Genomic DNA, 24,385 nt, shown 5'->3' with positions numbered 1-24,385 from the left:
ATTATTTTCAATATTACTTATAAAACCAGTATTTGAAAGAAAGAACTTCCTCACAGACTATTTCGTCCTTTCATCAGCAAAAGGAGATGAAATACAATTGGATGAGTATCACAGAGCACAGCAGCAGCCATCATAGCATCATCACCAGTCGGTAAGTTACCAAACTGCTATTCTGTTAGTGTGCACAGGAAATTGCCAGCAACATTTAATAAATCAAAACGTGGTAAAAATTCTACTACAGATCCAGTTACACGATGTGCATTAGGCATATTCCTTTTTGGTGTCTATCAGGGTCTTTGGATTTTTTCTCTGTACATTTTTTTTCATTAAAAAAAATCTAACAAATGAAACTCGCAATAACAAGAGAGTATTATCTAAATTGCAACACAGTACACTTATCAGTTAAAACTAAATATTTGGAGAACAGGCAGAAATAAGGGGCTTCATAGAGGGACCTCATCTCTCGAGTCACAATGGTCGCTCAGTTTAACTTACGTTATCCCCCTGCTATTCCCTCCCTGCTATTTCCATTGCCAGCAATGGAAATCTATATGCGAGTGAGAAATTACACTCTGTGTAAAAAGAGCAATAGTCTCCTTAAATCTATTTCAACATGGAGTAAAATATCAGTTCCTGCATAAAAAGCTTGTAAATTTACTTCTTTATTTTAATATATCTATGCAATGGAACATTACTTACCTGCCACCTCTCCAGTATTAGCTGTTTCCCCTTGTAACAGCTACAGGCAGGTTATCTCTTCCTTAAACTTATTACACACAGCAGTAAACAAAGTTTTTAAGTAAAGAAAAAAAATTACAACAGTACTGTTTGTAACCAACACCTATTCACAAAAAGCAGGAAATGAGTCATGATTTCTTTGATACAACTTTCTGTTTTACAAAATTTTAAAAGGCAGTTTTCATTTTTGAACAGGTTTAAACAAACATGTCAAATATCTTCTCAGTAGCAAATAGTTCAACAAACACCAGTGATCTCATGCATGAGGAATTGAGGTACACAATTTAAGGAAAAAAAACCAGGGGGGAGTCTGAAGCTATAGCCAAGTCCAACAGCATCAACTTGGCTGCAGGAAAGCTGGCTGAGTGGTAGGTGACAAAAAGAGCATTTCAGACTGAGGAAAAACTTGCGCAGTTGCACAGGCCACTGGTCCCAACTCAGTAAAGCAGAAAAATCACTCACATATGCAAATAAGGTACTTAGAGCATATGTCTACATTTCTTGAAACCTACAGAATGTAAGCACATGCTTTAAATGCTCTGGAAAACCAAATGGATTTAAGTGCTTTCCTGAAGAGGGTAACATTTTAGGTCGGCTGTAAAAAATCTTCAAAATTGGTAAAAAAAGAAATCAAGAGTTGTCTAAGAGTTGCCTCTTAAAGCCATCTGAGGTCTTGAAACTTAACTCAAAACATTTAAGTCCAGCTATTTGAATCAGTAAAAACTCCCAAGAATAAATCCGTTATGTAATGGTTTACAGTAGACTAGAAGTGAGCCTTCATGCAAGGCTGTCAGAAACTACGTTTTTTACAACTTACATGAACTTTCTATTCACTGGCATTTCACACAATGAAATTTGAAACGAATTCTTAAATTTGAAGCCAACTTTCACTGTGAACTCCAATAATTAGTTTTTAGGTAAATTTGCAAAACCTCATCTGACAGATATAATTAGCTTAACTTTTTGCTGAGACACTTAAACATTGCCTGTGATTGAACAAGGACATACAAGTGTACCTTCTCTTTTATATGAATGTGTGAATAAACCCCAGAGTATTAAGAAAATGCCAAACCCATAAAGTCTGAAAAATGGAAACATCTGGTTTCTTCTCGCACATTTCTAATATACAACTATGTACAGACTGCTACAGCCTTGGGGGTGGAGAGGGAATGCACACAAGCACTATAAAACTGTAAATAACTGCAGGGTTTTCTTTTGTTTTTTTAAGCCTAACCTTTCCACCCCTTATTATGGATAGTGAGATCACATGAACAGTTTATATTAACTGCAGAGTCAATCACGATCAAGGCTGTATGAGTGAAAATTTTCAGTGTGCTAAAATCACAGACTTGGGATTACCTCTCCTCAACACAAGAGAACACAAAGAGCTGCAGTTTTTACAGTTTTATATGTCAATTAGCAAATTCACAAGCCACCTAGGTAAACACTGCTAGAAAGCAAAATAGCATTAAAGGGTTTATGTAACCACCTATTTTCATATCAAAATTGAATGTGTGAGAGCAACATTAGGACGTTTAACTCACTGAATGTGAGATATTAGGTTGAGGCATACGCAAGAACTATTGCGATGTTTTTAAAGACAGCATCAATGTTTTCATTGTAACATTATCTTTAAATATTGCTGAACACAAGACTTTCCCTGAGGTGTAAACATCAAATAACTTGAACAGCTTTACACATCAGCCCCGTTAAACAGTTTATTACAACACTACATCTACTGTAATCAGTGGTGCTGTGTACAGACATTATCATATGAACAGTTTAACATGAACAAACTACTATAAAAACAAGCATTTACTTGACTTTTTCCAATTGCTTGCACATTATAATTGCCAAATGTATATAACCAGTAATAAAGTTGCAAAAGCTATAAGGTTTAAATCACACAGGTTTCCCTCAAATAAAACAGTTAAGCAACATAAAAAAGTAAAAGAGCTACTGGTTACCATGTATGCAGATTTGCTTTATTCAGATCTATTCCTGTTCATTTTATCCATGAATCCTTACAGGCTCAGTTCAATCACATGAAGCAAACTGCTGGACAAGCATCTTTCCTTGAAGAATCTTGTCTTGCACGCTGTTCCTCTTCCTTCAGCTGTAATGTGTCAAAATTTGTGATGTAGATTTTGCTAGTCCCCATAATACACAGAAAATTGTTGGCTTATCTATACATAGACAAGTCGTGCATCTACTTCACCGTAAACTAACACAAAATACCCAGAAGCAGTAGCTATTCGTTTGTGCACGAAATTGTTTTCGAATACAACAGTTAAAAATAAAATTAACGTCATACAAAGTTGAAAGAATATAAATTTCACAGCTGAAGTCCCAAATGATAAAGGAAGAAATAGCTACTGTTCCTGCGACTGATGGGACCACTAAATAGAACATTTCCTAAAGTATGCATTCTGCAAGAGTAAGCGAACAAGCACGTAAGGTAATTTTGAAACAGCTAGATTTTTACATTTTTACCTGCCGCTTACAGAAGTTCTAAGCTGTTTTGACATTTAAGTAATGCACTGATTGTATAATGAAGTGGATGGCTCACAGCTTAGTAACATTTAAAAGTGCACAGAATCTGACAGCAGTACTTGGAAATATTCAGACTAGAGGCAAGCAGGATGGACTTCACATCTAAAAATACACACTTGAAGTTTAATCACAAGAACCCACTTTTCAAGTAATACAATATAGATTTGCAGGTTTCCTCACCTACTTGCGCTAGGAAAAAAAACAAACTCTGCTTCCTACTCTCATCTGTTTTGGCAAATTAAGAAACCACACCATTCAGAGTTAATTACTGTAAGAGTTCACAAAATACTTAGGGTGGTATAATTCAATACACTGGTTTTCAGTTGAATTCCATCACAAAACAATTAGCTACCTTCATTTCATTAATAATTCACAATTTCAACATTCAATAATTTCAAAATAGTTTAAATCAAATTGTTCAAAAAAGCAACAGGTTAACTTGTTCATTTGAAACCCAAGACATTTAGAGGAGCAATTTCATGAACATGCATCAGTACACAGCTGTCAAATATTCTTCTATTAGTTTAATCATTTCAAAGCAGTTGGGAAAACAAAGCCCTCAGTTTTTGCATGAACATTTGACACATTTATTCTTCCTTTCCTGAGAGTGACTGTTGCTTTAAAAAAAGTATCACCAAGTGGGCTCTGTGCACCGCAGTACACACATAAACGAATGCAAATCCAAAGCAGTGACTGGAATTTCTTACTTGCAGACTTTGTTCCCAGATGATGAACACATCAAACAGTAAGTACTTTTGGGAAGTTACTTCCCCAGAAACCAAAATTTCTACTAGTGCTTTTAAACTTAATTAGTAGCAAAGTAAGCAAGTGCTGCCTCCACAAGAAGACGTGTGCAGAGCTGTGAGCTAAGTAAGCACAGACATGGGAGGATCTCATTTTTTTAGTGGAGAAAGTAAGTATATGACAGCTGTGAGACTGCGTGTCAGAATTTGCTGCTCTCATCATACAATTGCTGCAGCAAGAATTATGGATCTTTATCACTTCTATGGCGACAGTTAACAGATCCAAAGCACCATGTCTATGATTTATAATACTAGCCTAAGAAAGCTTCAGTTCCTGGGAATGATTGGCTGGATTTGTAAAGGTACTTCTGGAAATGCAGGAACTTGGAAGAAAGCATGATAAACTGGACTTAAGATTAATACTCTTCATTATAGGTCTCTTAGGATGGTCAGCACCACAACGAACCTTCATTTAAAACACATGACCAACCAAAATTCAAAGTGGTGTACGTTTTGGTTCTAAGCATTCTGCCACTGTATCTTGGCAAAACTGGAACCCTTTGTGGTTCTAAGAAAAAATAAATCTGCATGGATTATACCTTCATGCTCAGCCCATTTCAGTATTCTACAAGCAAGTAGAATATTGAAGTAAGAAACAACTTTTAAAAAAAAAAAGCAAACCTCTAGTCAGTACTTCTTGGCAATGCTGTTTTCCATCTGCCACAAGCTCATATAAGCTATCCATCCCAAGCATCTGTTAGGTTTTTACAATTTAACACCATAACAGCAATCATTTTCTCAGCATTTCTACTAATAAACCCCAAATTTCAGACTCATCTGTTAAATAGTTATTTTGTAGTTTAAAAGTTAGGGGTTTATGCCGGAACATTTCACAAATCAAATCACAAAACTTAAATGATCAAACATTTTCATATTTATGCAAGATGCAACGTTCATTTTTTTTTTTCCCCCCAGAAGAACAGACTCTTACAACAATACTCAATAGATTTCTTATATATAAAGCATCTTGCAGTAGAAACTCTAACCCTTCAATTCCAATTATCCAAATAAGCCTATAAAGGCTCTAAACAGCTTCTAGAAATGTGAAAATTCTACAGTAGTGTATGTATGTGTATGTGCATACACCTGTCAAGTTTTTGCTATATTAATTTCTGGTATTTTTGGAGATTGAATTTCAATCTCCCAACATGTTCGTTCACATTTGAGTAAAACACATGATACACATTTGTCATTATACCCTGGTATCTCCAAAGAATTACTTCATGTAATTCTCCTTTATTTTACTTTATTCTATACATAAAGAAAAAAAGAAAATACACAAAGCAAAAATCCCAGACAGTATCCGCTCGAAAGCCAAAATTTGTTTTACCTTAACCTACATTCCAGAACATCATAAACCTACAAATACTGTGATGCTTTGGCTATAACACAGTGAGAAAAGGAATTTCAAGCTTGACTATATATTTGTCTTCTGCATGTAAGCCGAGATACATAAGTGATTCTGTTCATCATACATGTACAAAGAGACTATTTTACCACCACTAGCACCTCCTTCCATTTGTTGAATATTATTAGTGTACTTACCTGGTATCTTTGTTCAATCATAGTGTATAATTTGGGATCAACACCAGAACAATTTCCTGATTTTATAAATAATTTTACAAGGGAAGAAAAAGAACGCTCCCAAACTAGTTTTATTCATTGTATGTCTTTCTACTATCCCAGCCTGTCTATTCACCAAGAATAACTGAGGAACAGAGGTGTGTTCAGAAAACTCTACCTTTAGTTTACAAATTAAAAAGAGGTGAATTATTGGCAAGTACCTTTCACATTAGTTTATGAGGAAGACAGAAAAAGGTAGATAATGCTGCCACAGGAAAACATAAAAAACAAAGCTCTCTTTTTTTTTTTTTTTTTTTTTTTTTTTTTTTTAAGAAATCTTAGTTCTCAAACCACAATGAGCAAAAGGGAAAAACTGAATTTGTTAATTCTTTGGAACACTGACTGCATCAAGCCAGCATTTACACTTGCAAGTAATTTCTTTATGTTTCAAATGCTGTAAAGCCTTTAAGTTTCTTGGGGAACTTTCACACAGCTCAAATTTGTCAGAACTACTGACAAATTTGTGATTTCACAAATAAAATTAAAAAGCACAGGATGTGTAGGACAAAAATCTAATGTGTCTAAAGGCACCTCAGAAGACAGCAAAACTACAACAACATGTTAATGGAAAAAATTAATAGAAGTTATGCATTTGAAAACAAACAACACTAAGCTTTTCAGTTTGTTTTTCAAATTATCTTATTGCCCTCAAGAAAATGAGATAAGGTCACTGAACTTTAAGAAAGAAACTATATGTTTCTGTAAAGCATAAGAGTAGCTGTAAAACAGACTTTAAGTAGTACATAAAACAGTGGTACTGCTTGCCTCTCACTCTGGGGTGGATTTCAAGAACTGACTCAGATGCACAAAGCATTATATTTCTCTGACAAATTCTAGATGCAGTAGAATAGTGCCAGCCTCACATATGTGCTTCTCCAAAAATACACATTTCAGAAAAGGGAGATTAGGTAAATAATGTTTATAATAGCTTAATACTAAGAAAGTCTGAAATAATGCTGGACAGCTACATATAGCCAGGTCTTGAACAATGCTACGACATGATTCACTTAACATTCCATTATTAACTAGAAGCTTATTATTAAAATAACTTAAGAAATAGGCATTTTCATATTATTTTATAAGGTTTCTTAAAAGGCTAATTTCACACTTCATTTGGTTTAAGTGGTTGCTAACACACTGTTTCAGGACAGTTCCTACTTACACAATCAAAAATATAATGAATATTACCTTAAACTATCAGTACTGTTTCCCCTCCTACTGACACCAAAAAAAAAAATCCAACCATGTTAGTTCTGAGATCACTCCCACGCAATAGCTGAAACTATTTCAGAATGCCAAGACCAGTTTTTGAAGAAGCATATGAGCCTCAGACTTCAAGTTATTTTGCTTACAGTGGTTTGAGAGCAGAAAAATCAAGAGAAAAAACCATGAAATATGGAGTACAAAGTCTACATACATATCAACTGTTACAAAGTTGTGGTTTTGTCTTTGCAATTCAGTCCAAATCCAGTCTAAGTAGGAAATAATCAATCCAATGATAACATAAAATGAAAAATTTAACATTCAGCAGTTATAGAAATTCAGACAGATTAAGATTGGGACAATGTATTGGCTAGAAATACATCATTAAGTATCAGTTAATCTAAAGAAAAATCCTGTCTAAAAAAAGTCAAGACTCATGCTGATGAAGTTAGATTACTATTCTGTTTGTACACATTAATTTTGCTACAAATCCTTCTAAATATCATTCTACTGCATTCTTAGTTTTCTTAACTAATACAGGTTAGACACTTGTCTTAAATCCATTATTCTCTTTTGTATTTATAGGCTTTCTACAAGCAAAGGCAAGATGTTTCCAGAAAACATTGTTTATAGTAATTCTGTAGAATGAATTATCAGTGTACATGGAGACTTATTCAAGTGAAGGCACAAAAATCTTTCAGGAATTTTAAATCATGAAGTGTACAAACAGAAGTGTAAACACCTGCTATAGTACATCTAAACTTTTAAGGAGTTTTATTATTATAAACACATTTAGTAAGTTATTCCAATTTAACCCAGATCTATAAATGTAATACAGTACAAACTGAATTTCACTGTATACAAAAATGTTCACAATAGGTCTTTTGACTCTTTCTAAACTAGACACGTAACACTCTAAAAAAATGCCAGTACATTATCACAGTTATGACTATAGATACACAGTAAGAAGTATAGGTGCCATTCATAGGGTGCAGGCACAGAAGCAACTTCATGTGATCTGGCTAAACAGTAATAAGGGGAGTAACTTTTTTCAGCACTGCTGATATTTATTAAGTGACTGAGACTGTTAAATCCGTTATGAATATTAATCAATGTGAGGAACAAAACAAAAAAATGTATGGCAACACACATCTTAGTGAAAATGAAACATACAAACCAGGAGATAACTGTATTTCTTTTATATGTGTGCGTGTATAAATATATAAAAACAAAACTACAATAAAGCCCTTGTTGATTAAGACAACAACAAGACAAAATGTTTACAACTTAACTTTAAAAAAGATACCAAATCCTTTCTATTACATGGAGGATACTAAATTCGCCCTTTAAATCAAGTTCTTAGGACCTATTTACTTCTTTGCACAAGGGAATCTTACCTACACAACCCCTCTGAAAAAGAAGTCCCAACACACAATGTAGTCGAAGGATGTTGCATATATAAATCCCACCTGAATTGAGACTGAATCCACAGTCTCATTGCAAAAATTGTCCCTTGGAAAGTATAAAATGCAACCTAATGCTATTTGATATGTTGTTTCCTTGGAGTGACAGAGTAGGGAATCTGTAATTGGCACAGAAGCTCTGTATCTACATGCACATACTAAATACACAAAAATTAAAGCTAGATAAATGAATATGCCAAGGGCAAAAAAAAAAAAAAAAAAAAACTAAAACAAAAATCTTGAATTCCAGGTTATCAACAATTTTTAGTATGCTCTGCTCAACTCCACCAGAAGGAAAACACTTTGGAAATGCATCCATCACTCAGCTCAATGGTTACCTCCTATTAATAACTATTTGCAAATAACACAAATACTCATATATTAGTAAAGGTAAAAACCCAGTTCAGCAAAATAAACTACATTTACTTTTGTTAAATTTGTACTTTTATGTTCTGATACTTTACAATTAAGAACCACAGTTGCTATTTTTATGCAATTCCAGAAATATTTCTACTCATCCATTAACAGATCTATACTGCCCACTTTAATTCAGCTGCCACATTTCATCTTCCTATTTGAGCCTCTGACTCCCCTTCTCTAAGTCAGTTTCTGCTTTGTGCCCCATTAGAGTAAACACCCAAAACAACACCCCACTTAATACTCAACAGAGTAGAGCATTCACTATCAGAATTCGCTCTCTCCCAAAGGAGTCGGTGACACAAAAACCTGACTGAAAAAGTGACATTCAACTAATACAAAATTTTATTTTCATTTATGAGTACACTGCATTTTAAACGGTTTCTATAAAGGTTTTGTTCTATTTAACTTCTGTAAATTAACTTCCATGAATAAATATCTGGAAACTAAACCTGAGGGAAAAATGGAAGAAACAGAAGTTGGGCAGACAGGCAAGTCTGCAAGCTTCAAGTATAGTGCAGATGTAGCAGCAAGCTCTTCTAAAAGGGAAAAGATCACTGCAGATAAACTAGTAGGCAGGTTTTTTTCCAATTGTCAAACAGATGTAAGGAACCACAGGTAGCTTGAAGTCCCAATCTTCCAAATGTTACATTGTATAATATGATGAACATTTCTACATTTTTTAAAGCTCTCAGTAGTACACTAAAAAAAGCATTTAGTACTCTACTCTGTAACTATCTAGACATTTGATGCATGCAAGACTGTAGATAGATGACATAAAAGAACACATTAGTTTGTGAACAACCAGAAAAGAAACAATTGTTGTGTCATACACCTGTTTACTATTCTTCAGAAAATTACTATCCGAGGAGGGAGGGAATGAAAAGTCATGGTGCTGGGGAACAACTGATCATAAATTTTAATGAAGTAAACACCTGACTTTAGCTAGAAGGCAGAAGATACTGACACATCGCGTTTCATAAAATAAAGAGCAAAGTCTGGCTATATTTCCTGAATTTTGAGTAGCACTTGCTGTGAAACAAACCACCAAACAAAAACACAAAAAAAAACCAAACAAAAAAAAAAAAACCACCACCATACTTGTGCAAGGATGTACATGTGTTCCCTAAATGGAAATAATCCACACGTGACACGCAAAGGGCTAAATACTTCAGTCCTTACACAAGTAGATTTTAAAATACAAAATCAGTATTTTAAAATACAAGTAAGAAATACAATCATAAAATTCATATAACATTCTAAGATTACAAAGAGAGCAGACTCATCAATCTGGCTTACTGCTTTAAGAATTGGTTTAATCACATTTCATAAAAACTGAAAGCATTAATACCACTTAAAACTGAAAAAGGGGCATGCAAGTCGCAGAAGATAATCAGACAGATACCCCCACCCTCCCCACCACGGCCAGTTACCTGTTGTTACTTACCTGCGCTCACCTCAGATGCTGCAAGAAGAAAAGGATTCAGTACACCCCGCGGGAGCAGGCAAACGCAGACGTTAAGGGTGTAAGCAATCCCAAGCCTAGAGCAGTGACTGGCACTAAGCCGGCAGGAGCAGAGCTCAAGAGGACGAAAGCACGGCTGCTCACCTTTAACGATGGCGGTACTCCCGCTCCCTGTCGCGCTCCCTGTCGCGATCCCTGTCGCGATCGCGGTGCCTCTCCCGCTCGCGGCTCCGCTCCCGGTAGTAGTCGTCGTGACGGTCCCTGCTACGAGACTTGTGGCGCCTGCTTTTCTCTCGTGACCTACTGTGGTCCCTCTCTCTGGATCGCTCACGTCTTCTAAAAGAAATTACTTCATTACACTTTCCTTCAAAACACAAGGCACCTGCATGCCAGTCGTGTGTTCTGTTCATGAGTATGGGTTTGATCAGGAGAACATGAAATATCTGCTCAGTGTGAGGCAGATGGGTTTTTTTATGGAACATGAAAATCAGCTGGTATAAAAGGTGGTAGCTAAGAAGTCAGAGACAGTAAGGTGCACCCACCTTCTACTCGATCAAGGAAAAATCAGCACGGGTGTGCTCAGAATGAAGGATGAGAAGGCTCAGACAAGCTGGAGGAATGCACCATACCTCAAACAATCACTGTAACGTGGCTGTATACTGAAAGTATGCACCCAAACCAGCTGGCCTTCTGGTTTTAGTACTAAAGTCCAACTACACTACTGCTACAGTACCGAAATGAACTAGAGGCTTAGTGTTTGTCCTAACACTGAAAGGGGCATTATTTAAGTTTTCAAAGTACCACCCATCTCTTATCTGTACTAGGTAGGTAGAAACATCCATCAATTTCAAATCTACCTACTACTCACAATTTTTAAATTCTATGACACAAGGCAACAGGCAAAATCATTCTGCTCAACATTTTTTTCCCCAACTCAAATATATTTCTACTGTGACAAGTGTGGAGAAAATGATTTTTAAGCAAGATGAAAACTGACATCAAATACCCTCAATCTTAATTTTCTAATAGCAAATCCTAATAAAAATTATGCACCGGACATGTTAATTGATAAAGGATAATTCTATGAGTACCATGTAGGAAAGTATATTAAACAAAGGTAAGAGTTAAGTTCAAGGTAGTCATATCAGCTTTGAAAAGAAGGTTCATTAAAAAGCAGCTAAGTTCAGGAAACCCCTATTTAGTTTTCTCACATTTCTTGTGCAACTCAGCAAATCACTCAGCTTCTCACACGACTCAGTTTCTTCTCTGAACTAGTCGTGTGCTACACTTCCCTTTTTATAAGTAAGGGCAAATGGAAGAGGAAAGTTTTACCTGGATCCAGAACCGTAAGACTTGGACTCAATTCCATGAAGGCAGTCCTGAAGAGAGCTAATAAGCACTTTGCAGCGATCATCCGCAGATACTTTGGATTGTTTAATTAAGGAAATCGCAGTTACCAAGGTCTCTATAGCACTTCCATAGTCCCCTGAAAATGATAGAAGATCGTGATCAGAACACTGCAAATTAAACCAAATATTTTTATCTGAAATAGTATTACCATTTCAAGTATTTTCTCTTCAACAGTCATCCAATCTTTTACTGGAGAACCAAATACTAAAATACTGTCCAGATCAGTACTGTGAAGGCACTTCAGAAGCACAGTACATCATCAGTCACAGGCTGTACCTGAATTCAGCCTCCTACTAGGAAATCGTGGCTTCAAGGCTGCCAGTTTCCTAATAAAAAAATCCCTATAAACTCTTTGTAGTTGGGTAGAATAGCAAACACATTAATCAAGTTTTACTAACCAGCACTGGCATCTGATACAGCTCTCGAAATGGCACTGCTTGAGATCGCCCTATTTCTATTCATGATTTCTTCAAATTCTGCTTCACTTAGAGGTGTCCTTGCAGCATCCATTTCTCTGCAAGCAATAAAACTAGTATTTAAAAGATTAAGAAAAGCTTCAGAAGATACCACTGCAGTTTTAACAATCCCAAGTTTGCAACTTTAAGCAAAGTGACAAACAGAAAAGAAAGCAGGATCTGGGTTTGTTTTTTGTTTTTGTTAAGGACCATGTTACAGCATAAAATCCTGAAAGCTCAAAAAAAAAAAAAAAAAGGTAAAAACACCAATCAAGACATTGCTCTATAAATAGACTTATTCCTGTTCACCCCATCTATTTGGAAGATTCAACAGCACTTAATATTGTGCTTTACCATTATTTCATTTTCATAAAATCCTTGATGGCATGTAAGTAGAGATGATCCCAATTGAATGAATGTGGAAATACATGTACATAGGCAATGCAACTTTGAGCAAAATTAGAGATCATTTTTATAACAATAATGTAATTAGAACTATATGATCCTGTTTCCCAGATCTTAACTAAGACCAGAATAGTATAACTGACTAAAAACAAATATAGTCTATTATCTTAAACCCACTCAATTTTATGAATGATACTTCAATATTTTACAACAGATTTTGTTCATTTATTTCTGGTCAAGTTCAAGGTGCTCCAATTTGATCTCCAAACCAGTCACAGTAAGGAGGAAGTAATAAAGCAGAATCCACATACTCATTACACTTTTTAGCTTTTATTATTAGCTACCTATATAGGGTTTCCAAAGTAACAGAAGTTAACCTAAACAAAATTTTTCCCAAAAGCTTTGCAGTGACCTATTAGCCAGTCTCTGTATCATATAGGAAATTTGGAGAAATGTGTTAGAGACAAATCTCGAGACTGTTAAACTGGCCCACTGCTTGATATTTCTAGAACAGTGTTAGTTCTTCTGGTAGAAAGAAAATGCAGAATAATAAGCAATGCTATCCTCTTAATTGCAAGAAGTGGAACAAGATCCTATAGCCAGTTTAGCATAAGAGGAAATGTCTAAAAATTCATACCTCCCTGAGTTTTGAGTATTATTTTTCGTGTGCCTCCCATAGAATGGAATATGTAATTTTTCTCTTATGGACATGTTATTTCCAGTGAAACGCCTATGATATATAATTAATGACAATTTAAATAGTTATGGATGATAGTTTTAACATTATTAATGAAAATATTGGACAGTAAGTTATACTGTCTTATTCCCACTCCTTCCCTCCCCAGACATTCTACAAACTGCAGACAATCTCAATTTTGTCCCTCAAAAAACAACCAACACCGTATCATTTTATTATATTTCAGGCAATTAAGCCAAATGCTTGAATTTCTCTAGTTTCTACATGAACACAGTACGTACAAATGCGTGAGATTTCTCAAAATTTGTGGAAAAGAATCAAAGTGTCTTTGCAGAAAACATTTTAAGCATGAAAAGTGTCTCTCATGCTAGTAGTAAAATCACAACTGAAAAATCCAAATGTAATTATGTAAAAAGTGTCTCTTACAGTTTAACTAAAAATTTTCTCTAACATAAATATCGTGAAAATTACAAAACAGCAGCAAGACAGAGATGCCTTAAAGCACAGATGAAAAAGGTCTTTCAAACGAGACGTGAAAAACTTGACAAGTCAAATCAGAGAGACTCAAAAAGATGTCCCAAAGAGGATTAACCACAGGAAAAGCCACTGCTACAAACACAGCGAGACTGCACCAAGTGAGCAAAAGCACCTTGACAGGAAAGGCAGATAAGTCTTGCAGGAAATTCACACCTGGCTTTTGAGACAATGACTAACTTTGAATTGAATCCTGAAGAAAAAAGGGACAGGTGGAGCTGCTGAAGATGAAAATGGCAGGAGCCTGGTATGGCACTATGCTCAACATACACATATATTCAAAATGGAGAATTCCGGAGCTTTCTAAACAGACAGCTTGCAAAGCACCACAATAAAGGTACGAGTGAAAATTTCAAGTGAAGACAGAAGCACAACCAGAAGCTGCTGCATAAGAAGTGATGTATGTTTGCAGGTACAACACATGGAATGGTGATGCTGCCAAATACAGACAGTAAAGACAACCAGTTCAGAGCTGAAAGGGGAAAGTGATATTACTGGTGTTGCATTTCAGGATTTTCTCACTGCTCCAAACTTTTTTTCTGAGAGATGTTTCACTGAGAGAAGTGAAAAGGGGCAAATGGAATCCTTTCCAGCTCAATTTTTCATTACTTCTAGCATTTGCATTAAAAAGGAAAATCAAATGCTTCCTATGAGGGAAGTAAAATCTGCTACCGAGCGTATGACATGAAAAGCACTCACCTTCCTGGTGGCCCATAGTCACCTCTGTCATATGGTGGAGGTCGGCCATAAGGATCTGTTGGAGGTGGGCCACGACTGTCTGAAGTAGGTATGCCACTATTGGCAGGTGGGGGAAAGAAAGCTGGATTCACATGTGGTGCGGGTGGTGGAGCACCTGGAGGTGGCCCAGGGAGATGTGGAGGAGGAGCAAGAGTCAGGGGTGGCCCAAGAGGGCCAGGTGGACGAGGGGGAAATGGACCCGGAGGTGGAGGTGGACCCTGCTGAGGTGGTGGTGGACCTGGTGGTGGCCCATAGCCTGGAACTGGTGGTGGAGGGCCTGGAGGAAGTGGCCCAAGTGGGGGCTGACCAAAAGGCTGTCCTGGAAACAGAACTGGTGGTGGTGGACGGTCACCACGATTAGGAGGTCCAGCTAATGGAGGTGGGAGGACCTGACCAGGAGGTGGAGGACCTGGTGGGCCTGGTGGGCCAGGAGGACCTAAAGGTGGACGTGGGGGAGTCTGTCCAGCTAAAATTTAGAAAATAAATAAAAAATAAAATAGAGTTAATAAATACAAAAAAAATAAGATTTAGCAAAATAGTTAAAAAAATAGTGCCTTTTTTTTTCCCCTACTCTTAGAAACAAAAAACTGAAAACAATCCTCACTGAACGATTTGCAACTTACACAAGACATGTATGGTCCTATTTTGGGTCCAACATCTTAGGAAACTTTTAACAGTTGCCTGACTATCAATATCTAAAGAGAACAACACTGACTTGAAAACTGACAATGCGTGCCCCGCCAATCACTTATCACCTCCTATTGTTACCAAAGCCCCCAAAGCTTACAAAAACTAGAAAACACTACAACCTACTTACACCTGCAGCTGGCCTTTCATACAGGGCGTAAGATACAATATATATTAAAAATATGAGAAAAGTTATATTGGAGAAGGTAAGGTAAATGCAGTATCCAAACCTACTTTTAGGTCCTCATTAGTGGTTTCTCAATTTGACCATGTCCCTTTGACCGTTAGTAGACGATCTACTACTGAATGACATTTATTAAAAATACTTCAGCTGAAATGAGAACTTCACTGCAGCACAACCCTCATTATTTAACAGATTTCTCCCATAGCACATACCTGACTAAACATAAACACCTTCTCTTCAAATTCGTGGGGGCTACAAGACCCAGCTAACTGACCTGTCATGAATCAAAGTTGATTTTCTGATGGTGTGCAAACTTGTGATGCAGTAAGGAACTTTATGCTCTGCAACACAGGCATTCTCACCTGATAGTGAACCCGAAAATCTCAACTGCACTGCACTAAAGACAAGGCTACTTGCTAACATGATCTACCTTAATTTTTTCATACTTTAAAATTACATACCGTGATATGTTATTAAAAAATATCTCTAAAACATGTTGTTACATTGCTCTGAAATTTAGGAAGTTCAACTCCCTGTCTGAATATCAACAAAGAAATACTGACAAATCCTACAACCCAGCTGTGAACACGGATCATAGCACATTACTGAATTGCCCTGACCCTTATAAATCCCCAAATTCAGCATTAATATAAGAAAACGCAAATGAAACTGAAACTCCACAGATGAGCTGTTTTACCTGGGAAAGGTGGTGGTGGCCCTCCTGGCCCTGCTGGCCCAGGGAACCTGTCTCCACCTGGAATGGCACCTGGAAAACGACCTCGCCCTCTGTTACTAGGTGGAAATGCTGCTCGTGAGCTTCCTCCTGGGGGACCAGCTTTACCTTCCCCAGACATCTGGCCAGACTGTGTGGCTGCAATGGAAAAGCAAAAGTGGAATTGGATAAAACAAAACAGGTTAAAGCTTTTCAAGTCTCAAATCTACAGTTTTATGCAGGGCTAAAGCATGACCTTATAAGCACCAACTTGTTCCTTAACACTCAAACCTAAAACTCTGTGGGGAGGAAAAAGTGCATTGCTAAAATGTGGCAGGGTTGTAGTATCCCCATACTAACAAAATAGCCTCTGGGGAAACCGTCAATCCTCCTCTTAATGCAGCCCAAGGCCACAAAGGAACTTTTATACATTAGGACTGGGAAGCACACAACAAGGTGCTGGAGGAAAGCACTATACAGAATCTCTCTTACCCAGACATTAGAATGTAGTCCAATTTATCTAGAAATGTGAAATTTCTAGATGATGCGTTTAAAAACAAAATCCGTTAAAAAAATGAGAAAGCTTCTCTGACTGTGAGTTTCACAAAGCTAGAACCTTCTTTCAGTAGTGCTCTCTCTTGCCCAAAGAAGAGTAAGGGATTCTCAAAAATTTTTATTTTTAAAAGGACCAACCTTAAACAAAACTGCAACTTCATTCAACTCAGTGGATGTACTTTATAGCTACTTAAAACCATGTGGAAACTACCAAGATGCTGAGAAAAGCTGCAGTACTACTTTTGGAATAAATGTCTATTTTTTTCCAAGATAGCATATGATAAAGTCTTACTTTTCCTTGACTGCATTTCAAACTGACTCAGAAATTGTTTATTGCATGGAGTCACAACAGGATTCTGCCCATGTAATTCTCTTTTAGGCAATAAATCCATCAACTTTTTGGAGGATGCTTCGGATCCCACACCCACAAGGGCAAACCTGAAAGGGAAAAAAATAAAAAAATAGTAGTATCATGATTTCCCCAGTTCCTGGGTATTCTGACACCTCCTGAAAAAGGTTACACACAGTAAGCAAAAGAATACTTGAAAACTAAATACAGAAAGTATCTCATTGGTCTTACTTCAATTTTCAGAACTGATACAGTAACTAGTCCTAGGACACATGAGAATGACCACAACTCCAAGTACACGATGCATCAAAATATATCACAGCAAAAGCTTTTTGGTGGAGCATCAATACACTATATGAATTCATACAATCAAGTTGTTATTAGTAAGCATTCACTGTGTTCTCATTACTACTAAGGAATGTGAAAGGGACATTCATGCAAGGAAGATTATTAGGTTGCCAGTGAAAAATAGGCTCAAGTGCTCAGTTTCAACAACTAAGGGAAAATAAAGCATGTAAAGAAGGATTCAATAACGGAGGCTGGGGAAACAGTATTGACACTATGAGGAACCACAAATATCTTCACTATACTAACTGAAATTTTTAAACTGAAAATTGTTAACAAGATTTAATTTGCAAGACAATGAAATGCATGACAGCATCATAAAAATTTATGCCTGAAATTTAAGTAATTAGTATGAAATTATATCCCAAATCTTTGTTTGGATATCAATAAATAAGGATTATCAGTTCGCATTCAGACAGTTACAAAAATTGAGAAGTCCCTCTCCATTTCCACCCACCCAAAGTTCGTTTACAGAAAAAAACAAAGGACAAGTTCTTACCCTTTAGACTGGCCATTAGCACGATTTTCAAAAAATTTTATCTCCAAAATATCATTTACCCCCAGTGAATGAACTGCTTCAGTTAAGTCTTCATCTGTTGTCCACTGTAAAAATATTTTTAATATTAAACTATGAAAGTTTATATAAAATACCATGAAAAGGGCAAGTAAGTTCTCCATGGCTTGGGGGTTGGGTTTTTTGTTTGTGTCTGCGAAACTAGTCAAGAGGAATACTTTATTCAGGCTGTCAGTATTTTTTATTTACATTGTACAATTTTCACTTCCCCATATGCTACACTGCACCAACTCCTCCACACAGTATACCAGCTACAGTATGCCAAAAAAAATTTTGTCTCTGAGTAACTTCTTTTTCTGAGCACAAGGCTTCAACTATTTAAGTAGCTGTTACTTTTTCCACACCCAACTGTTTTTCTCCCACTGACTCTATTCTTTTCACACAAAAGTCAATTTTAAGATGCAATGTTAACCAGGTGCTCTTTATGATATCTTTTACTAAAAAGAGCTTCATGAACTTCGTATTATTTGCACAAAAAATAGCAAGAATTCAGACCAAAGAAGGATAACTAGTACAGAAACTAGGCCTGGAAACAACTACTTCCAGTTAACCAAAACGAGTCGCTGTAACTTTTGAATTACTGTGTAACGTTTAAAAATTTCACTCAGAAATGAAGATACACAAATACACCAACACTTTCTTCCTCTAACTCCATCACTTTTTAAAATTTCATATGGGAAGTGCAAAGCAGTCTTTCAAGATTCTGAACTACTTATCTGATCTCTCTCAAATCAAGGCTTTTTCTGAAAAATTCAACAAAATTACTTTCCTGAGAGCTAAACATGAAGAAAATATACACAAGAGCAACGTTAAAGTAAATAAATGCACTTTTTGTGGATAATTTCATTTGTGAAGTCATATAATGAGTAACAGGCACAAAGTGCTGCACATTGGGCCACCTGCTCTAGAAGTGACGCCATTTGACTTGGATGAGTTCAGCTAATTCATGTGCATTTTACTGATTCCATTCATATGAGTAAACTACATCTTATTTGCACAAAAATAGCAGGACTTACAGACAAAAGAAATAGGTCCTGTTCTACTGGAAGGTGTCCCTGTCTGTGACAGTGGGGTTGAACAGGATGATATTTAAGGTCCCTTCCAAGCCAAACCACTCTATGATTCTACGACATATTTTAGAATGGCACAACTCTTAAGTCAACCACTCCTTTACTTACCTCCTCAAATTAGGATATTGTGATAAGTAATGAAAAAAACCCCCTCTAGTCGCCCAGAAAACATTCTTTTCCAAGTTTAGCACTAGCAAGAAATTCATCAGATAGCCAATACCCCTTGAATGAGAACTTTTTACGCATGAACTTGGAAGAATTTGATTTCAGGTAAAGAGATATAACCTCTGGTTAATTCTGTTACTGACAAGCTCTTGCACTTTTTTCGCTTCACTGTAATTGAGTTGAAAATGCTTTAATGCTAACAAAAGTAATTGTCTTAAGGGTAACTGCAGTTTGATGAGTTATCCCAAACTTATTACTCTTAGGAGAGCAGAAATAAGCCTCAAGGCAAATACCTGAAAAGGGTTTTGTTGCAAGTCACTGCCCTGGAAAAGGGGGAAGTGAAAAAAGGCAAAATGTAAATTTCAAGAAAATCCCAGAGAACCTTCCGATTCCTTTTTAAACTAAAAACTTCAGCAAAGGTTTATTAAAAAATAGGTTCATTCAATAATATAATAATATTAAAATACCTGGAGTCAATAAATATTTGATATTTTAAGCTTGTTCTCCTCATTCATTCAATGCTCTGAAAACCTTAAGAAGGGAGCACTTCCTTACACAAGAAGAAACTTTCAAATTTCTATTTACTGAACATTTAATTGATTTTTTTAGACATCAAGACAGCTCCAAACAGGCTTAATAATTTTCAGGTAAAAACAAACAAACAACCAAAACGAAACAAAACAAAACACAACACAAAAAAAACACTAACCACTTGCTTTGCTGTACTTTTTAATTTTCACATGAAACAACGTTTAAGCCAAAAATATTTATAAAGAACTATGCTCATAATTTTAAAATTCCTGGCTACACCTAAATACTAACAAGATACTTACCCAAGTAAGATTTCCAATGTATAAGGCAATTCTTTTTCCAGTATACGTATAGACAACATTTGGTGCAGCTCCTTTACCTACATCATCCCCAACAGACGGTGGGAGAGAATCCATGTAGTCACGATCTTCTGGGGCATCTCCATTATTTGCAGATGGAGAAATTACATCATCATATAAGTCGATCTGATCATGCCCACCATATTCAGCTTCCTAAAATACAAAAGACGCTTTGCTTATATTTAACACTAAACACTCTCAAAACTTACTCAAAGTGCTGTGAGAGCTGCCATCTTCTACAGACGTGGCAAATCTGATCCAACACACACTGTCCCCGCTGGACAGCAGCCCCCAGACTCACCCACACCAACATACACCAAACACTTAGGACTTTAATACATTCTAAACTGACAGGGGGGGAAAAAAAAAACACAGAAAAATACCTCTGGCCAATGTTTCACAACACTTCTGCCATTGTAATATAAACAAAAACCCAAAAATCCCACAAGCCTTACTCTCAGAATTAGGGACATGAGCAATCATGAACAACATACAAAATGACAGGCTAACATCTATTCTCAAGCAAATATTTTTTTCCATCAAAACAGTAAAAGTGAACAGACTCAGCTTCAAGAGCCCTACTGACAAACACAGCATTCTACCTTTCTGATTTTTACTGCATTCCTAACTTGATTTTTATCTCCTCATTCACAGAGGAGCCAGACAGGGACAGAATTCTATTTTGTTTCATTAAATTTAATAAACTCAAAGGTTTGCGTTTATTGATGTATTTATTCATGGGCTACAGAGTGACTATTCTACAGCATCGAGGCTGCCTCTGGAGCATTTTGGTTCAGAAAAGCATCATGGGGTTTTGGAGTGAATCGCTCCTTTCTCCCCTGAGTTGGTACAGGTTACAGCACAGTTCTGGCCAAGTGAACTAGATTCCTTTCAGGGAGAATAGAAATGAGAGTTACTTTCCAGCTCTGCTTCATGTGCTCAGCAACTGCATCCTACCCGATAAATGGCAACAGACTTGTCATGATCAATCAGCAGTCAGTCCTTCAGGCAGCTTCAAATCATATAGTATAGTATGAATTATTTGGTCCAAAAGGCTGGACTAAATTTAGTTGGAAGCAGACCATGCAAACAGTGTGCTAGGTAGACAGAGGGACCTGAGCATCGACTGCCCCAGTCTGCTAAGGTGCTACTATATTACTTTTTATTATAGAGACAGCTGTACTGTCATCACTGAAGACAGACTATTAAAAGAAGAGTAAAACATGTGGATGGTAAATTATAACAATCTTCTTCATAAAAACATGCAAAACATTTTTTGTACCCAAACACAATGTAACCTTCATCAGTGAGAGCACTTAGTTCCAAATATGAATGAAGCTGGGTGTTGCATATTTGCATTAAGGAATTACTTTTAAAAAAAAGACTTCTTTTGATACTTGACAATTTTCATCTTATATACCGTCACTCATCATGTTCAATGGTGATCAACTCCACAACGGGATGCTGCTATCCTTTTTGGCTACCCTAGCAATCACATATGACTGAACAGCCCAATCCGCGTGAGAAAGAAGCACCACCTAAATGTTTACTGACAAGAGAGCAATAACTTCACAGTGAACAGTGGTCTGACAAAGCTTAGGAGAGCCTAACAGTGTTGAGTGTTAACCTTTAGCTTCTATACTGACTTTAACAGGTTGCTTTGCCACACATAAAAGCTGCACTTCAAAAGCCTGCAGAAGGTCCTGGACTCTTCTGCCCTGATCCAGAACAGAAATCACCTGATGAGGTTTTGATACCAGGTGTTTCAGCATCTGTTAACTTGTGAATCTGTATCCGGAAAAACACACCAACATCCTAGATAGAACAGTTCATGGTGACTGTAAGAATCAAAGTGGATTCTACAGAGAAGTGGCTGCAAAGCCAGCAACCCTGATTAACACCCAATATATCCAATGACCATCATCGGATGCTCAACCATCTTAAAAATATGGAAACACCCATTATCAAGTGCTACTCATATAGTAAGGATATCACTAAAATAGAAAAAAACAAACCAAACAAGAAACCCCCAAAACAACGAATAAGCTACTATTTGGCACTGTCAATCAAGTAGATTTGATCCTCAATAAAATGTACTGTCCCAATACACCCTTAACATAAACAGAAAATTTATCTTTTTTAAGATAAGTTTATCATCATTAAATTAAGTAAGGGTTTCAGGGTTTTGTACTTTCACCCAGTCCTCCATCTCAGTTTGATTTCTTCTGTCATCATAGTTAAAGTGGGTTCAAAGAACTGCCGAGGACAGGCCTAAACATGACATCTTACAGCAAGCTAAAGGATGATGTCACAAGACCATTAAGGAAATCCTCTGCCAAAATGAGCAGCGATTCTAGTCATCTGTGTGTATGGATGATGACTTCAGGGAAGTAGAATTTAGTCTTGGTAGACAGATCCAAACAGGCAGCCACCAGTCGTACAGCAGATGTACACTAACGTATTTCTCTGAGGAGGCTGAGGTCAGCATTACCAAAATACCAGAGTAGGGAGCAGTTCACAGCTCTGCCGCACTTCCCTAGTGGTGAGAAACTCCTCTGGAACAGATGAGGTTTCTATCACAGGCTTTTTCATCACCATCACAGGGCGCGAAAGAATGATCAGGGCAGTATAGTCTGTGTGTAACTGGGGACACACACACACACACACGACTCAAAGTGCCTGACAGCATCAGTGCCTTAATTTAAATCAATAAAGACAAAACAGAAAACCTGACGTTGTTCACCATAATCTCTTCTTCCATCATGCTGGTTTTGCAGCCAGCATGGAATTCATTTAGTTACCAGTCTGTCAACAAGGTGTGTGGTTAGATGATCAAAATTATCTGAGTCAGCAACTGCAAGTGTAGATGGAATAGAGAAGGTGTCTCAACAGCTGCTGCACAAGATCAAACAACCCTTCCTCCTTCATACGCCTCCTATGGAAATTTACCTAAACCCTTTTTTCCTAGATGCAGAAGGGTAAGAAAAAGAATACAGGAAGTGTCACCTCTCCAGGGGTAGCTATTTCAACAAACGCTCTGCCCATATCAGGAGTTGTTTTTTACCTGTTCTGATTTTCTTTGCTAAGAGAAGACCATCAAGCACGAATAGAAATTATTTGTGCTCAATTACAGGCATTTCCAGTTTTCAGATAAACATGCCAAGCAACAAATGGAACTTAGCAGCCATACTCTTCTGAGTTGCAGAGAAGAACCAGGTACTTCTTTTACAAATGCTATTTTGGAAATGGCTTTTTTTTTAAAAAAAAAAAAATAGCATTTCTTTAAACTGTACATCTCTGAGACTTGCTTCTTCTGCTTAACTCTGTTAAATTTAAGAGTTAAACCCTAAATTACAACTCCAAAAAGTCATTTAAAAACAAAATTGATTTTTTTTTTTAAACACCACTAATTATAAGAAAGCAAATTATCCAGCTTCTCCCTCATCACTTTTCCACTGAAGTACAGTATATGTGGTCAAAAACTCTGAACACACATTAGCATCTTCAGTTTTTAAAAAAGTTTGTAAGCCCTGAAGAGTAAGAAGTTAAAGAGATAGGCAAAAATCTTTCTGGCTTCAACTAGGTGCCTGAACACAGACAGGAACCTTAACAAAACAGCAGCCCTTTGATTTGTCTAAAATAGCACACTGCCTGTAGCAGGAACAGCCACCACGGTGGACAAGTTTGTTAGAATAAGATTCATGCTTACAGGCCCAAATTATCTCAGCTCTACAACTGACACACCATGAAAATTTAAGCAATCTGGTCCCTTGTCAAACAGAGTAACTAAAAATTCACAAGTAGTCAAAAGTATAAATTAAACATAAGTAGTGTTGCTGTTTCCATTAGAACAAAGCTAAGAGGTGCCAGATGAGATGGTCTCAAGTTTTCTTTGTAGCTTGATATTTGCAAAGATACAAAGGTTATCCCTTCCCCAGATCCCTTCCAGCAGATCAATAGAACTGGGGAAATACATATGCAATAAGATACTGTGCACACATTTTGTAGTAAAGGCAGGTCTGCCAGGTTTTTGTTTTTATGACCAGGACAGCTCTGCCCTTCCAATGAGAAATTATACCACAACGTGTCCATCCTCTGCCACAATGAGACAACTGTCTTCCTGATATAAAGACTGTTTTTAACAACCTTTTCTATTTAGTCATTAAATGCTAGCTTTTATTATTATACACAAAAATATTTTTTCTCTCTGTTATAAATGATGCCAAAGGAGTAACCAACACATTCCTAAGAATCTGTAGCCACAGAGGTTTCCAGATAATTAGCCTCTAAGCTGCTTACTTCATCTAAATCACTTTTATTATCCAGCCACAAAATACAAAATCAAAACTC

The 24,385-nt window shown here is 36.7% G+C and overlaps 1 protein-coding gene across 1 annotated transcript; it reads right to left on the bottom strand.

Moving 5' to 3' along the window:
- Nucleotides 1–10,411: 10,411 nt before the first annotated feature.
- CPSF6 (cleavage and polyadenylation specific factor 6, 68kDa) lies at nt 10,412–20,188 on the bottom strand (the record flags this gene model as incomplete). Its single annotated transcript, XM_008945583.1, has 9 exons — nt 10,412–10,598; nt 11,598–11,751; nt 12,074–12,189; nt 13,173–13,265; nt 14,466–14,970; nt 16,073–16,246; nt 16,935–17,080; nt 17,836–17,939; nt 19,979–20,188. Coding segments are annotated over 9 exons (1,689 nt in total), but the record flags the coding sequence as incomplete, so codon positions are not given.
- Nucleotides 20,189–24,385: the final 4,197 nt, after the last annotated feature.

The sequence above is a fragment of the Merops nubicus genome, unplaced genomic scaffold (genome assembly GCF_000691845.1).
Source record: "Merops nubicus isolate BGI_N331 unplaced genomic scaffold, ASM69184v1 scaffold12218, whole genome shotgun sequence".
NCBI classification, from domain to species: Eukaryota; Metazoa; Chordata; class Aves; order Coraciiformes; family Meropidae; genus Merops; species Merops nubicus.
This window is presented reverse-complemented; position numbering and strand designations above follow the sequence as displayed.